Source organism: Pelophylax lessonae (assembly GCF_965119305.1).
Source record: "Pelophylax lessonae genome assembly, chromosome: 12".
NCBI classification, from domain to species: Eukaryota; Metazoa; Chordata; class Amphibia; order Anura; family Ranidae; genus Pelophylax; species Pelophylax lessonae.
Window position 1 is genome coordinate 223,204,601 of NC_138779.1, and position 18,424 is coordinate 223,223,024.

General features: G+C 46.4%; 1 protein-coding gene across 1 annotated transcript in view; it reads left to right on the forward strand.

The window, feature by feature from the left end:
- Nucleotides 1–1,214: 1,214 nt before the first annotated feature.
- Nucleotides 1,215–18,424, forward strand: part of LOC309569049 (transmembrane protein 82-like) — a gene marked incomplete at its 3' end in the record, with an annotated part of 64,419 nt that continues 47,209 nt past the window's right edge. Inside the window, exons 1-5 of the mRNA XM_082274810.1 lie at nt 1,215–1,367; nt 8,063–8,135; nt 10,313–10,487; nt 12,864–13,272; nt 14,237–14,424. Of these exons, the coding sequence (XP_082130936.1) occupies nt 1,295–1,367; nt 8,063–8,135; nt 10,313–10,487; nt 12,864–13,272; nt 14,237–14,424 (918 nt within the window). The 5' untranslated portion in view covers nt 1,215–1,294. The remainder of the gene's footprint in view (nt 1,368–8,062; nt 8,136–10,312; nt 10,488–12,863; nt 13,273–14,236; nt 14,425–18,424) is intronic.

The following is an 18,424-nucleotide window of genomic DNA, read 5'->3' on the forward strand; positions in this document are numbered from 1 at the left end:
AATAAATATTGGTGGATAAATTGATGGATTTCCGGGATGAGATTTGAATTTGTTGTTGTGGGCGGAAACGCGTTGGAATTCTGTTGTCGGATTTCTGGTTTGTTTTATTTATTTGCTTTATTTATTTTATTTTATTTATTTATTTATTTTATTTATTTATTTTAATTAATTTATTTATTTTATTTAATTTTATTTATTTAATTAATTTATTTATTTTATTTATTTATTTTAATTAATTTATTTTATTTATGTTATTTGTTTTATTTATTCATTTATTTGTTTGTTTTTATTTATTTTATTTATTTATTAAAATAATAAATATTTTTATTTATTTATATTATATAAATACAACATTGGACAGATAATTTCCAGCAGACCGGTTATGTTTTGTACATTGTTGTGTATATTGTATAGAATGTAGCCGAGCAACACGCAGACATCCGCCCGCCATATAAATCCTGTATAATAATATTATCAATGAACACAGACAGTAGGGTGATATTTGGGGTCCCTTTCCTGGGGTGCTCCCAGGGTATTTGGGGTCCCTTTCCTGGGGTGCTCCCAGGGTATTTGGGGTCCCTTTTCTGGGGTGCTCCCAGGGTGATATTCGGGGTTCCTTTTCTGGGGTGCTCCCAGGGTGATATTTGGGGTCCCTTTCCTGGGGTGCTCCCAGGGTGATATTTAGGGTCCCTTTCCTGGGGTGCTCCCAGGGTGATATTCGGGGTCCCTTTCCTGGGGTGCTCCCAGGGTGATATTTGGGGTCCCTTTCCTGGGGTGCTCCCAGGGTGATATTTGGGGTCCCTTTCCTGGGGTGCTCCCAGGGTCATATTTGGGGTCCCTTTCCTTGGGTGCTCTCAGGGTGATATTTGGGGTTCCTTTTCTGGGGAGCTCCCAGGGTGATATTTGGGGTCCCTTTCCTGGGGTGCTCCCAGGGTGATATTTGGGGTCCCTTTTCTGGGGTGCTCCCCCCATCTTGTATTACACGTTGCGTCCGGTATAGCGAGCGCGCGGAACGCTGGGTGACCTATGGAGGGCCTCCGCCCAGATATTAGATGTAACCGCATGCAGGAGGTATAAAGTCCATCCCTGTAATGGCGGGGATCCCTTTATTCTGTAGATGTAGGGGTCCCTCTATAAGGGCCACACAGGGTGTAATTAGGGCCCCCGGAGAGGCGGCGATGGGTTAATGTCTGTGTGTGCTCAGTGACATCACAATGACCTTTACTCTGTAATAACAGACAGGAGGGAGCTGAGTGCAGCCAGAGGAGGCAGAGTCTCCATACAGAGCCAGGCCATGGGGCTCTTCTCCTACCCGGCCTCCTTCATCCCCGGGGTGCCCTGGGGCAGCGTGGACTCTCTTCTACAAGGTAAGATGACCCGATAACTAACCCACCCAGAACTAGTCCTCACCACCCAGACCTAGTCCTTACTGACAAAGACCTAGTCCTCACTGACCCATAACTAGTCCTCACTGACCCATAACTAGTCCTCACTGACCCATAACTAGTCCTCACCGACCCAGACCTAGTCTTCGCTAACCCAGAACTAGTCCTCACTGACCCAGAACTAGTCCTCACTGACCCATAACTAGTCCTCACTGACCCATAACTAGTCCTCACCGACCCAGACCTAGTCTTCGCTAACCCAGAACTAGTCCTCACTGACCCAGAACTAGTCCTCACTGACCCATAACTAGTCCTCACTGACCCATAACTAGCCCTCACTGACCCATAATTAGTCCTCACCGACCCAGACCTTGTCCTCACTGACCCAGACCTAGTCCTCACTGACCCATAACTAGTCCTCACTACCCAGACCTAGTCCTTACTGACCCATAACTAGTCCTCACTACCCAGACCTAGTCCTCACTGACCCATAACTAGTCCTCACTACCCAGACCTAGTCCTCACTGACCCATAATTAGTCCTCACTGACCAAGAACTAGTCCTCACTGACCCATAACTAGTCCTCACTGACCCATAATTAGTCCTCACTGACCCATAATTAGTCCTCACCGACCCAGACCTAGTCCTCACTGACCCATAACTAGTCCTCACTGACCCAGAACTAGTACTTACTGACCCAGAACTAGTCCTCACCGACCCAGACCTAGTCCTCACTGACCCATAACTAGTCCTCACTGACCCATAACTAGTCCTTACTGACCCATAACTAGTCCTCACCGACCCAGACCTAGTCCTCACCGACCCAGAACTAGTCCTCACCGACCCAGACCTAGTCCTCACCGACCCAGACCTAGTCCTCACCGACCCAGACCTAGTCCTCACTGACCCATAACTAGTCCTCACTGACCCAGAACTAGTCCTCACCGACCCAGACCTAGTCCTCACCGACCCAGACCTAGTCCTCACCGACCCAGACCTAGTCCTCACTGACCCAGACCTAGTCCTCACTGACCCATAACTAGTCCTCACTGACCAAGAACTAGTCCTCACTGACTCATAACTAGTCCTCACCACCCAGACCTAGTCTTCGCTAACCCAGAACTTGTCCTCACTGACCCAGAACTAGTCCTCACTGACAAAGAGCTAGTCCTCACTGACCAAGAACTAGTCCTTACTGACCAAGAACTAGTCCTTACTGACCAAGAACTAGTCCTCACTACCCAGACCTAGTCCTTACTGACCCATAACTAGTCCTCACTACCCAGACCTTGTCCTCACTGACCCAGACCTAGTCCTCACTGACCCATAACTAGTCCTCACTACCCAGACCTAGTCCTTACTGACCCATAACTAGTCCTCACTACCCAGACCTAGTCCTCACTGACCCATAACTAGTCCTCACTACCCAGACCTAGTCCTCACTGACCCATAATTAGTCCTCACTGACCAAGAACTAGTCCTCACTGACCCATAACTAGTCCTCACTGACCCATAATTAGTCCTCACTGACCCATAATTAGTCCTCACCGACCCAGACCTAGTCCTCACTGACCCATAACTAGTCCTCACTGACCCAGAACTAGTCCTTACTGACCCATAACTAGTCCTCACCGACCCAGACCTAGTCCTCACCGACCCAGAACTAGTCCTCACCGACCCAGACCTAGTCCTCACTGACCCATAACTAGTCCTCACTACCCAGACCTAGTCCTTACTGACCCATAACTAGTCCTCACTACCCAGAACTAGTCCTCACCGACCCAGACCTAGTCCTCACTGACCCAGAACTAGTCCTCACCGACCCAGACCTAGTCCTCACTGACCCAGACCTAGTCCTCACTGACCCATAACTAGTCCTCACTGACCAAGAACTAGTCCTCACTGACTCATAACTAGTCCTCACCACCCAGACCTAGTCTTCGCTAACCCAGAACTTGTCCTCACTGACCCAGAACTAGTCCTCACTGACAAAGAGCTAGTCCTCACTGACCAAGAACTAGTCCTTACTGACCAAGAACTAGTCCTTACTGACCAAGAACTAGTCCTCACTGACCCATAACTAGTCCTCACCGACCCAGAACTAGTCCTCACTGACCCATAACTAGTCCTCACCACCCAGAACTAGTCCTTACTGACAAAGAACTAGTCCTCACTGACCAAGAACTAGTCATTACTGACCAAGAACTAGTCCTCACTGACCCATAACTAGTCCTGACCGACCCAGAACTAGTCCTCACCGACCCAGACCTAGTCCTCACCGACCCAGACCTAGTCCTCACTGACCCAGAACTAGTCCTCACCGACCCAGAACTAGTCCTCACCGACCCAGACCTAGTCCTCACTGACCCATAACTAGTCCTCACTGACCCATAACTAGTCCTCACTGATCCAGAACTAGTCCTTACTGACCCAGAACTAGTCCTCACCGACCCAGACCTAGTCCTCACCGACCCAGAACTAGTCCTTACTGACCCAGAACTAGTCCTCACCGACCCAGACCTAGTCCTCACTGACCCAGACCTAGTCCTCACTGACCCAGAACTAGTCCTCACCGACCCAGACCTAGTCCTCACCGACCCAGAACTAGTCCTCACCGACCCAGACCTAGTCCTCACCGACCCAGACCTAGTCCTCACTGACCCAGACCTAGTCCTCACTGACCCAGAACTAGTCCTCACTGACCCAGAACTAGTCCTTACTGACCCCGAACTAGTCCTCACCGACCCAGACCTAGTCCTCACTGACCCATAACTAGTCCTCACTACCCAGACCTAGTCCTTACTGACCCATAACTAGTCCTCACTGACCCAGACCTAGTCCTCACTGACCCATAACTAGTCCTCACTACCCAGACCTAGTCCTCACTGACCCATAATTAGTCCTCACTGACCAAGAACTAGTCCTCACTGACCCATAACTAGTCCTCACTGACCCATAACTAGTCCTCACTGACCCATAACTAGTCCTCACTGACCCATAATTAGTCCTCACCGACCCAGAACTAGTCCTCACCGACCCAGACCTAGTCCTCACTGACCCATAACTAGTCCTCACTGACCCAGAACTAGTCCTTACTGACCCAGAACTAGTCCTCACCGACCCAGACCTAGTCTTCACTAACCCAGAACTAGTCCTCACTGACCCAGAACTAGTCCTTACTGACCCAGAACTAGTCCTCACCGACCCAGACCTAGTCCTCACTGACCCATAACTAGTCCTCACTACCCAGACCTAGTCCTTACTGACCCATAACTAGTCCTCACTACCCAGACCTAGTCCTCACTGACCCATAACTAGTCCTCACCGACCCAGACCTAGTCCTCACTGACCCATAACTAGTCCTCACTACCCAGACCTAGTCCTTACTGACCCATAACTAATCCTCACTACCCAGACCTAGTCCTCACTGACCCATAACTAGTCCTCACTACCCAGACATAGTCCTCTCTGACCCATAATTAGTCCTCACTGACCAAGAACTAGTCCTCACTGACCCATAACTAGTCTTTACTAACCCAGACCTAGTCTTTACTAACCCAGACCTAGTCCTTACTGACCCAGAATTAGTCCTTACTGACCCATAACTAGTCCTCACTACCCAGAACTAGTCCTAACATACCAAGAACTAGTCTTTACTGACCTAGAACTAGTCCTCACTGACCCAGAACTAGTCCTCACATCACTTTTCCCTATGGGTGAAGTCCCTGTATATGGATGTGGTCCCTGTATATGGATGTGGTCCCTGTATATGGGTGTAGTCCCGGTATATGGATGGGGTCCCTGTATATGGATGTGGTCCATGTATATGGGTGTGGTCCATGTATATGGGTGTGGTCCATGTATATGGGTGTGGTCCCTGTATATGGATGTGGCCCCTGTATATGGGTGTAGTCCCGGTATATGGATGTGGTCCATGTATATGGATGTGGTCCATGTATATGGATGTGGTCCATGTATATGGATGGGGTTATTGTTGGGTTGGGGTAATGCTAGCAATATGGTTATGCTAGGATTAGGTTAGGGTTATGGTTAGGGATATGCTAAGGTTTGGATAAGGTAAGGGTTATGCTAGGGTTATTGCTAAGGTTAGACTACGTTTGTGGTTAAGGTTATGCTAGGGTTAGGGTAATGCTAGGGTTATTGTTATGCTATTGTTAGGTTAGAGTTATTATTGGGTTAGGGTAATGCTAGCATTATGGTTATGCTAGGGTTAGGTTAGGGTTATTGTTGGGTTAGGATTATTGCTAGGGTTATGGCTAGGGTTAGGGTTATTGCTAAGGTTAGGGTAATGTTAGGGTTATGGTTATACTAGAGTTACGGTTATTGCTAGGGTTAGTATAATGCTAGGGTTATGGTTAGGGGTACTTTAGGGTTATTGGTAGGGTTAGGTTATGGTTATGCCAGGGTTAGGGTAATTCTAGGGTAGGCTAGGGTTTGGTTATGCTAGGTTTAGGGTATGCTAAGGTTAGGATAATGCTAAGGTAATGGGTATTGCCAGGGTGAGGGTAATGCTAGGGTTAGGGCAAGTGATAGGTTATCGTTAGGGTTATGCTATGGTTATGCTATGGTTAGAGTTAGGATTAGGGTTAGGATTAGGGTTAGGATTAGAGTTAGGATTAGAGTTAGGATTAGGGTTAGGATTAGAGTTAGGATTAGAGTTAGGATTAGAGTAAGGATTAGAGTTAGGATTAGGATTAGGGTTAGGATTAGGGTTAGGATTAGGATTAGGGTTAGGATTAGGGTTAGGATTAGGGTTAGGATTAGAGTTAGGATTAGAGTTAGGGTTAGGATTAGGGTTAGGATTAGGGTTAGGATTAGGGTTAGGATTTGGGTGAGGATTAGGGTTAGGATTAGGGTTAAGATTAGGGTTAGGATTAGGGTTAGGATTAGGGTTAGGATTAGAGTTAGGATTAGAGTTAGGATTAGAGTTAGGATTAGGGTTAGGATTAGAGTTAGGATTAGGATTAGAGTTAGGATTAGAGTTAGGATTAGAGTTAGGATTAGGGTTAGGATTAGGGTTAGGATTAGGGTTAGGATTAGGGTTAGGATTAGAGTTAGGATTAGAGTTAGGATTAGAGTTAGGATTAGGATTAGGGTTAGGATTAGGGTTAGGATTAGGGTTAGGATTAGAGTTAGGATTAGGATTAGGGTTAGGATTAGGGTTAGGATTAGAGTTAGGGTTAGGATTAGGGTTAGGATTAGGATTAGGGTTAGGGTTAGGATTAGAGTTAGGATTAGAGTTAGGATTAGAGTTAGGATTAGGGTTAGGATTAGGATTAGGGTTAGGATTAGGGTTAGGGTTAGGATTAGAGTTAGGATTAGAGTTAGGATTAGAGTTAGGATTAGGATTAGGGTTAGGATTAGGGTTAGGGTTAGGATTAGAGTTAGGATTAGAGTTAGGATTAGAGTTAGGATTAGGGTTAGGATTAGAGTTAGGATTAGAGTTAGGATTAGGGTTAGGATTAGGGTTAGGATTAGAGTTAGGATTAGGGTTAGGATTAGAGTTAGGATTAGGATTAGAGTTAGGATTAGGGTTAGGATTAGAGTTAGGATTAGGATTAGAGTTAGGATTAGGGTTAGGATTAGAGTTAGGGTTAGGATTAGAGTTAGGATTAGGGTTAGGATTAGAGTTAGGATTAGGATTAGAGTTAGGATTAGGGTTAGGATTAGAGTTAGGGTTAGGATTAGAGTTAGGATTAGGGTTAGGATTAGGGTTAGGATTAGGGTTAGGATTAGAGTTAGGATTAGGATTAGAGTTAGGATTAGAGTTAGGATTAGGATTAGGGTTAGGATTAGGATTAGGATTAGAGTTAGGATTAGGATTAGGGTTAGGATTAGGATTAGGATTAGGATTAGGATTAGAGTTAGGATTAGGATTAGGGTTAGGATTAGGGTTAGGATTAGGGTTAGGATTAGAGTTAGGGTTAGGATTAGGGTTAGGATTAGAGTTAGGATTAGGGTTAGGATTAGGATTAGGGTTAGGATTAGGGTCAGAGCTCATTTCTCTAGCAGAAGGGACACCAGGAACAGAGATGGATGGACAGTTTGCCAGGGAGGGGCTTCTATGCATAAGGAATGGGCTGGGGTCAATAAGTAGATGAAATTCGCACACAAGTCACATGTGTATCACGCTGGTGCAACTTTCATATGACTTTTGAGGGTTTACTTTGAAGTCTTTGGCCCTCAAGTCGCATGAAAGTCGGACCAAAGTACTGCAGGAACTGCCTTAAAGTTGCTGCAAATATATGAATGGTACTCATTGGGAAACATGGGGTGCAACTTGTCATGCAACTTTGGGGTCCAAAGTGTGAATGGGGCCTAAATCACTATGACAGCCAGGCAACTAGCATTTACATAAGGAAGGATCAGCAGCAGCCTCCATTTTTCAATCAGTAGTGGTTTCCCCTAAATAACTCATTTTTGAAAAGTGCGGCAATGAACTCTTCACTCAGCATGTGCTGTCCCTGTGTCCCTCTGCCATCAAATATACCCAGGCCAGTGCAAACATTGCATTGTGTACATTCGACCTGTCTGTGGTCTGCACTGTGACTGCAGACCGGGAATGACACCGGGAAGTCACCTGCTCCTGCGTAGTGATTGCTGCGAGTCCCAATGATGGTTGTCACCGCTCTCAGAGATGGTTTTCTGTCTTCCAGGTGTGGTCGGGGCGTGCGCCGTCTCCGTCCTCTACAATCTGATGCGGGTTTATCTCTACATCAAATGTCTCAAGTAAGTCGCATTCATCAGCGGTGTGAGATCCTGCTAACTGCCATTCCTACTGCTATCTGCCATTCCTACTGCTAACTTCCATTCCTACTGCTAACCCTCATTCCTAATGTTAACTGCCATTCCTAATGCTAACTGCCATTTCTACTGCTAACTGCCATTTCTACTGTTAACTTCCAATCCTACTGCTATCTTCCATTCCTAATGCTAACTGCCATTCCTACTGCTAACTGCCATTTCTACTGCTAACTGCCATTCCTAATGCTAACTGCCATTTCTACTGCTAACTGCCATTCCTACTGCTAACTGCCATTCCTAATGCTAACTGCCATTCATACCGCTAACTGCCATTCATACTGCTAACTGCAACCCAGTGACTGGTACATACAACCCTGGACTGCCAACCAATGCACAGATATCTTAGGAAACATTGTATATACATTGTATATGTCTGATCTCCACTTCACTCCAGTCTTCTAGTTCTCTGTATTGGTGGAAGAATTGATTTGATATCTTTGTTTGTTGTTTAGTAGAAGACTCTGATTGGTGGAATAAGCCACAGAGAAAAAAGGTCCCAATTAAAGTGGGTGTAAACCTCAGACATATGAACAAAGCACATCCCTCTATAGTGTGTATACTTGTCTCAGTCCAGATAGTGCGCTAAGTGTAATTTCTGCCTGCTTCCTCTGCTATCCGCATGAGATACTTCTGACAAGTTTTCCTGACACTAAGAGAAAAAAGGTGACAGAGGAGGGACCTCCAGCACACAGCCTGTGATTGACAGCCTCAGCTTTCTTCCTGTGTGCAAGGCGGGCGGGGGGGGGGGGTCCAGCCGTCCAATTAGCTCTCAGAGCTCTCCTCACTGAGCTCTGCAGTGTGTAACTTCAGCTCTCCGCCCAATTTTTCTGAACTCTCAGACAAGCTTTATAAATTCTGGACTTTAAACTGCAGATAAACAGGTACAACTTATGTAGGAGGGTTTGTTTAATCTCTGTGTATCACCTGAGGTCAGTCACCTCACTGGGGATATGGAAGGTTTACAACCACTTTATATGGGTCCAATGTGAAGAGTATTTCAATTTCTCTACATTTTTAATCTGAAGGAACCCTTGAAATACATTTTCGGGTTCAGGGAACCCCTGATAATTTTACAGCTCACAGTACAATAATATGGTGGTCATTGAGAAGACCGTCCCTTACCGATAGCTTCAGTAAAAGGATAATTGGCGTCAGTGGGAACTCGGTCAATGGTGTCAGTGGGAACTCGGTCAATGGTCTCAGTGGGAACTCGGTCAATGGTGTCAGTGGGAACTCGGTCAATGGTGTCAGTGGGAACTCGGTCAATGGTGTCAGTGGGAACTCGGTCAATGGTGTCAGTGGGAACTCGGTCAATGGTGTCAGTGGGAACTCGGTCAATGGTGTCAGTGGGAACTCGGTCAATGGTCTCAGTGGGAACTCGGTCAATGGTGTCAGTGGGAACTCGGTCAATGGTCTCAGTGGGAACTCGGTCAATGGTCTCAGTGGGAACTCGGTCAACGGTGTCAGTGGGAACTCGGTCAATGGTGTCAGTGGGAACTCGGTCAATGGTGTCAGTGGGAACTCGGTCAATGGTGTCAGTGGGAACTCGGTCAATGGTGTCAGTGGGAACTCGGTCAATGGTCTCAGTGGGAACTCGGTCAATGGTCTCAGTGGGAACTCGGTCAATGGTCTCAGTGGGAACTCGGTCAATGGTCTCAGTGGGAACTCGGTCAATGGTCTCAGTGGGAACTCGGTCAATGGTGTCAGTGGGAACTCGGTCAATGGTCTCAGTGGGAACTCAGTCAATGGTGTCAGTGGGAACTCAGTCAATGGTCTCAGTGGGAACTCGGTCAATGGTCTCAGTGGGAACTCGGTCAATGGCGTCAATGGGAACTCTGTCAATGGCGTCAATGGGAACTCGGTCAATGGCGTCAATGGGAACTCTGTCAATGGTCTCAGTGGGAACTCAGTCAATGATGTCAGTGGAAACTCGGTCAATGGTGTCAGTGGGAACTTGATCAGTGGTGTCATCACCCCCCCATACATGGAGGATGAGCCCCATGGGAGCAGATAGAGTCCATTGTGTATGACTGGGGCTGGAAACAGGAGAGCTACAATCTAATTGGCTGCTGTGATAAATAATGATGATTTCTCTCCCACAGTGACCCGGACAGAGAGAAGAAAGCGCTGCGGCTCGGATCTCAGTCCCGCCTCCGCGGTCTGCTCCACCTGGTGCTGCTCAGCGCCATCTATGCCCTGCTGGGGCCCCGGGTGGGAGCTCTGGTGGTCCTGGAGTTCTCCCTGCGTGCCATCTCTATGATCCTGTCCATGCAGAAGGTCCATATTACTATAGAGGGCCATGAATGTGTGTGTGTGGGGGGGGGGTGTATATATATATATATATATATATATATAATATCAGTATCTCACAAAAGTAAGTACACCCCTCACATTCTATCTTTTCATGTGACAACACTGAAGAAATGACACTTTGCTACAATGTAAAGTAGTGAGTGTACAGCTTGTATAACAGTGTAAATTTACTGTCCTCTCAAAATAACTCAACACACAGCCATTAATGTCTAAACCGCTGGCAACAAAAGTGAGTACACCCCTAAGTGACAATGTCCAAATTGGGCCCAATTAGCCATTTTCCCTCCCCGGTGTCATGTGACTCGTTAGTGTTACAAGGTCTCGGGTGTGAATGGGGAGCAGGAGGGTTAAATTTGGTGTTATCGCTCTCACTCTCTCATACTGGTCACTGGAAGTTCAACATGGCACCTCATGGCAAAGAACTCTCTGAGGATCTGAAAAAAAGAATTGTTGCTCTACATAAAGATGGCCTAGGCTATAAGAAGATTGCCAAGACCCTGAAACTGAGCTGCAGCACGGTGGCCAAGACCATACAGCGGTTTAACAGGACAGGTTCCACTCAGAACAGGCCTCACCATGGTCCACCAAAGAAGTTGAGTGCCGTGCTCAGCGTCATATCCAGAGGTTGTCTTTGGGAAATAGACGTATGAGTGCTGCCAGCATTGCTGCAGAGGTTGAAGGGGTGGGGGAGGGGTCAGCCTGTCAGTGCTCAGACCATACGCCGCACACTGCATCAAATTGGTCTGCATGGCTGTCATCCCAGAAGGAGGCCTCTTCTAAAGATGATGGACAAGAAAGCCCACAAACAATTTGCTGAAGACAAGCAGACTAAGGACATGGATTACTGGAACCATCTCCTGTGCTCTGATGAGACCAAGATAAACTTATTTGGTGTCAGATTGTGTCAGGCGTGTGTGGGGGCAACCAGGTGAGGAGTACAAAGACAAGTGTGTCTTCCTACAGTCAGGCATGGTGGTGGGAGTGTCATGGTCTGGGGCTGCATGAGTGCTGCCGGCACTGGGGAGCTACAGATCATTGAGGGAACCATGAATGCCAACATGTACTGTGACATACTGAAGCAGAGCATGATCCCCTCCCTTCAGAGACTGGGGGGCAGGGCAGTATTCCAACATAACGACCCCAAACACCTCCAAGATGACCACTGCCTTGCTAAAGAAGCTGAGGGTAAAGGTGATGGACTGGCCAAGCATGTCTCCAGACCTAAACCCTATTGAGCATCTGTGGGGATCCTCAAACAGAAGGGGGAGGAGCGCAAGGTCTCTAACATCCACCAGCCCTGTGATGTCATCATGGAGGAGGGGAAGAGGACTCCAGTGACAACCTGTGAAGCTCTAGTGAACTCCATGCCCAAGAGGGTTAAGGCAGTGCTGGAAAATAATGGCAGCCACACAAAATATTCACACTTTGGGCCCAATTTGGACATTGTCACTTAGGGGTGTACTGACTTTTGTTGCCAGCGGTTTAGACATTAATGGCTGTGTGTTGAGTTATTTTGAGGGGACAGTAAATTTACACTGTTATACAAGCTGTACACTCACTACTTTACATTGTAGCAAAGTCTCATTTCTTCAGTGTTGTCACATGAAAAGATAAAATAAAATATTTACAAAAATGTGAGGGGTGTACTTACTTTTGTCAGATACTGTATATGTAGGGGGTGAATATTTATGTGTATGTGGGTGGGGTAGATATAAGTAAGGGGTGAATATTTATGTGTATGTGGGTGGGGTAGATATAAGTAGGGGGTGAATATTTATGTGTATGTGGGCGGGGTAGATATAAGTAAGGGGTGAATATTTATGTGTATATGGGTGGGGTAGATATAAGTAAGGGGTGAATATTTATGTGTATATGGGTGGGATAGATAGAAGTAAGGGGTGAATATTTATGTGTATGTGGGCGGGGTAGATATACGTAGGGGGTGAATATTTATGTGTATGTGGGCGGAGTGATATGTATAGGGGGTGAATATTTATGTGTATGTGGGTGGGGTAGATATAAGTAGGGGGTGAATATTTATGTGTATGTGGGCGGGGTAGATATACGTAGGGGGTGAATATTTATGTGTATGTGGGTGGGGTAGATATACGTAGGGGGTGAATATTTATGTGTATGTGGGCGGGATAGATATATGTAGGGGGTGAATATTTATGTGTATGTGGGCGGGGTAGATATACGTAGGAGGAGAATATTTATGTGTATGTGGGCGGGGTAGATATACGTAGGGGGTGAATATTTATGTGTATGTGGGCGGAGTGATATGTATAGGGGGGTGAATATTTATGTAGGTGGTGACTTTCCTGTGTGCTTCCCCCGCAGGGCTCCCAAAGCTCGCAGCTCTTCCTACTCTGCCAGTTCTCGCTGGGTTGTGGCATTGCCTGCAGCCTGGACTACCTGCATGAAGGGGCCCCGCACCGCACCTGGAGCCTGCTGCTGGCCGCCGGCTTCTCCGCCCTGATCGTGTGGCAGACACGGCGGATGTGCCGCCACGTTGGGGAGATGTACCAGCTGCACAGCAGCGAGCGCTACTGCGGGGTGTGCCTGACTCTCCTGGCATGCTGGCACGACGTGCCGACGTTCCTGTGCCGGGCGCTGAAGGTGGCCTTCCTGGTGTCGGATTTGGCGGCGGTCGCCGTGATCAACCGAGATTTCCTGACGACGTCAGAGGCCGTCCGGTTCTGGACCCCACTCACCATCTGCTACACCCTGCTGGTCATCTATATGCAAGGTGAGCACCAACAGGGGGAGGTGAGGACCAGCACAGGGGCCTCCGGTGGGAGGGGTGCAGATATAATGAACTACACCAAGGACACGGGGGCCACAGCTTTATCCACCGACTCAGGACATGTGAAATCTGCCAGCATGCTGGAAAGCTGTTGTAAATTCTGTATATAGTAAAGGGCAACAGTCAACATAGGCTTTGCTGCTTAACTGCAGACAGGAAACAGGAAAGTTAATTCAGGGAAAAGACAAAGAGCATACTATAGATACAGCTATAAATGTATAAACACCGCCATCTACTGGTTGAGAAATGTAACTCTACCAAATACTGATGTGCAGTAGTTGTTGCACAAAATACAATCCTGTATGTCAACAAAAACTAAAGCCTGAACCACCCATCCTGATTGGTAGACACCAACCAACAACCCAGGCTCCGCCTACTCACCCTACCCTGTATGGGAGTATATGAGGATTTATACTTGTACTGTGAAAGAGCATATACTGTACATCAGCACTATGCGTGTATATACTGTATACAGAGCTTCCGGAAAGTTCTCACAGCGCTTCACTTCTTCCACGTGGGAGTTTTTTCTTTCCCTTTTTAATAAATTTGTAAATATTTCAAACGAATTTCTCTCACGTTGTCATTATGGGGGAGGGGTTTGTAGAATTTGGAGGAAAATAATGAATGGAATCCATGTTGGAATGCGGCTGTAACATAAAATGTGGAAGAAGTGAAGCTCTGTGAATACTTCCCGCATGCTCTGTATATTATTGATCTGTATATCTGCTCTGAATATTATTGATCTGTATATTATTGATCTGTATATTATTGATCTGTATATCTGCTCTGTATATTATTGATCTGTATATCTGCTCTGTATATTATTGATCTGTATATTATTGATCTGTATATTATTGATCTGTATATCTGCTCTGTATATTATTGGCTCAGACTTTGTGTTTTGCAGAGGAGCAGCACCAGCACCCCACAGAACAGATGGCTTTCCAGACGGTCCTTGTCCGGATGGGGGGGCTCCTGATCCTGATGATGACGGTGGGGCGATGGGCGGATATTCTGCACATTCTATTGTCTCTGATTGGAGAGATTTGGTGTCTGATGTACGCCGGGATGATGCTGAAGATTTGCAGAGAGGAGGTGAGATGATCATTGCACCCCAATGATGGCTGAGCCATGTGTCATGTGATCAGAGTAGGGGAGTACATAGGATTATGGGGGTGTACATAGGATTTGGGGGTGTACATAGGATTATAGGGGAGTACATAGGATTATGGGGGTGTACATAGGATTGTAGGGGTGTACATAGCATTGTAGGGGTGTACTTAGGATTTGGGGGTGTACATAGGATTGTAGGGGTGTACATAGCATTGTAGGGGTGTACATAGGATTGTAGGGGTGTACATAGCATTGTAGGGGTGTACATAGCATTGTAGGGGTGTACATAGGATTGTAGGGGTGTAGATAGGATTATATGGGTGTACATAGGATAGGATTATAGGGGTGTACATAGGATTATAGGGGTGTACATAGGATTTGGGGGTGTACATAGGATTATAGGGGTGTACATAGGATTTGGGGGTGTACATAGGATTATAGGGGTGTACATAGGACTGTAGGGGTGTACATAGGACTGTAGGGGTGTGCATAGGATTGTAGGGATGTACATAGGACTGTAGGGAAGTACATAGGACTGTAGGGAAGTACATAGGATTATAGGGGTGTACATAGGATTATAGGGGTGTACATAGGACTGTAGGGGTGTACATAGGACTGTAGGGGTGTGCATAGGATTGTAGGGATGTACATAGGACTGTAGGGAAGTACATAGGACTGTAGGGGTGTACATAGGATTATAGGGGTGTACATAGGATTGTAGGGGTGTACATAGGATTGTAGGGGTGTAGATAGGATTGTAGGGGTGTAGATAGGATTATAGGGGTGTACATAGGATTGTAGGTGTGTACATAGGATTTGGGGGTGTACATAGGATTATAGGGGTGTACATAGGACTGTAGGGGTGTACATAGGACTGTAGGGGTGTGCATAGGATTGTAGGGATGTACATAGGACTGTAGGGGTGTACATAGGATAGTAGGGTTGTACATAGGATTGTAGGGGTGTACATAGGACTGTAGGGGTGTACATAGGATTGTAGGGTTGTACATAGGATTGTAGGTGTGTACATAGGATAGTAGGGTTGTACATAGGACTGTAGGGATGTACATAGGACTGTAGGGAAGTACATAGGATTATAGGGGTTTACATTGGATTGTAGGGGTGTGATGGTTATGGTGGATGTGGCAACACTGTGCTAAGTGGGAGTGGCTTAAAAGGGTTAAATAAAATCTGCACATACTGTTCTCTGGGTCAGGAGCAAGTAACACACAGAGTGCAGGGATCAGGAGTAAAACAGAGTACAGGGGTCAGGAGTAAGTAACACACAGAGTGCAGGGGTCAGGAGCAAGTAATACACAGAGTACAGGGGTCAGGAGTAAGTAACCCACAGAGTGCAGGGGTCAGGAGTAATTAATGTAAAGAGTGCAGGGGTCAGGAGTAGGTAACACACAGTGTGCAGGGGTCAGGAGTAGGTAACACACAGAGTGCAGGGGTCAGGAGCAAGTAACACACAGAGTACAAGGGTCAGGAGTAGGTAACACACAGGGTACAGGGGTCAGGAGTAAGTAACACACAGAGTACAAGGGTCAGGAGTAGGTAACACACAGGGTACAGGGGTCAGGAGTAAGTAACACACAGAGTATAGGGGTCAGGAGTAAGTAACACACAGAGTGTAGGGGTCAGGAGTAATTAATGTAAAGAGTGCAGGGGTCAGGAGTAGGTAACACACAGTGTGCAGGGGTCAGGAGTAGGTAACACACAGTGTGCAGGGTCGGGAATAAGTAACAGAGTGCAGGGGTCGGGAGTAAGTAACACACAGTGTGCAGGGGTCAGGAGAAATTAATGTACAGAGCGCAGGGGTCAGGAATAGGTAACACACATAGTGCAGGGGTCAGGAGTAGGTAACACACAGAGTGCAGAGGTCAGGAGTAGGTAACACACAGAGTGCAGAGGTCAGGAGTAAGTAACACACAGAGTGCAGGGGTCGGGAGTAAGTAACACACAGAGTGCAGGGGTCAGGAGTAGGTAACACACAGAGTGCAGGGGTCAGGAGTAGGTAACACACAGAGTGCAGGGGTCAGGAGTAGGTAACACACAGAGTGCAGGGGTCAGGAGTAAGTAACACACAGAGTGCAGGGGTCAGGAGGAACACACAGAGTGCAGGAGTCGGGAGTAAGTAGCACACAGAGTGCAGGGGTCAGGAGGAACTAACACACAGAGTGCAGGGGTCAGGAGTAGTTAACACACAGAGTGCAGGGGTCAGGAGTAGGTAACACACAGAGTGCAGGGGTCAGGAGTAAGTAACACACAGAGTGCAGGGGTCGGGAGTAGGTAACACACAGTGCAGGGGTCGGGAGTAGGTAACACACAGTGCAGGGGTCAGGAGTTAGTAACACAGAGTGCAGGGGTCAGGAGTATGTAACACACAGAGTGCAGGGGTCGGGAGTAGATAATACACAGAGTGCAGGGGTCGGGGGTAGGTAACACACAGAGTGCAGGGGTCAGGAGTAAGTAACACACAGAGTGCAGGGGTCAGGAGGAACACACAGAGTGCAGGAGTCGGGAGTAAGTAGCACACAGAGTGCAGGGGTCAGGAGGAACTAACACACAGAGTGCAGGGGTCAGGAGTAGTTAACACACAGAGTGCAGGGGTCAGGAGTAGGTAACACACAGAGTGCAGGGGTCAGGAGTAAGTAACACACAGAGTGCAGGGGTCGGGAGTAGGTAACACACAGTGCAGGGGTCAGGAGTTAGTAACACAGAGTGCAGGGGTCAGGAGTAGGTAACAAACATAATGCAGGGGTCGGGAGTAAGTAACACACAGAGTGCAGGGGTCAGGAGTATGTAACACACAGAGTGCAGGGGTCGGGAGTAGGTAACACACATTATTTATTTTGATCCTCCATATTTTCTTCTTCAGGATGATGGGATTAAAGTAACCAATTCTAAAATGGCCCCGGGCCCCAGAGACCACAGGCGACCCCTGAAGACAGAAGCCCACCTGGAGGAGAGAGACTGACCCCACGTGCTCGGGGACGGCTGTTACATGGATGTGGCAGATGTTCCTCCTATAGCGAGGATCACTCGCACATACTGTGGCGCGGTATGAGGGGAGGAGACTCGTACATGAACTTGTGATAAGTGGGATACATTTGTGAAATGTGGTGGAGGAGGAAAGTGGCTCTTAAAACATATATTTTGTTGGCACCTCCCCTCAAAAGCAAAAATTGTATGTAGGGGGTATGGGCCTATGCTGGTCTGCACACCAAAAGAGTACAGTCCAAAGCATTAAGCCTAGGGGTTTGAGTGTGCCACGAATACCAATATGAAAAATAAGAATACTTCCACACTTCCAGAAGGTATAAAAATGAAAAAAATATATAAGTTTATTCAAAGTTCATTTACATAGTTTAGGGATATATGGAATTAGGTAGACAATACAAAAATTACATATGACAATACATATTACATTTGAAAAGACCAAGAGAAAACAGAGAGAATGGTGCAAAAAGATCATTAATTTTTACGAGCTTTCCAAAATGGAAGAGAAAAAGCTGGAACTACGCGTTTCGCAAAATATGCTTCTTCAGGCTCCAGCAAGTTAAGGATATAGGTACTTCTATGAAATAAACAATATATGTATTATTTTATAATAGAAATACATGCTCTTATAATAAAACACATCTAATCAAAACATACATAATTACCAAAAATTAAAAAAGATATGGTTATTTACCAATATTGTTCAGTATTAGATATTCATAAATATTCAGATATTGAATGTTCATTTAAAAACACAAATTAATTCATTTTAGCCAGTGTTAGATGAATATATATTTATTGTATATTCCTTAGATTTTAAGGCTAGGAATGACTTAGCGGATATTATCTTATCTGACATTCAATTATATAAAATGACAAAAGAAGAAAGAAAAAAAAAAAAAAAAAAAAAAGGGGGTATATCAAGTAATCCATCAGAGAAGCTTGAGGGGGGGCGTTTAGGCCAAAACCCTAAACAATC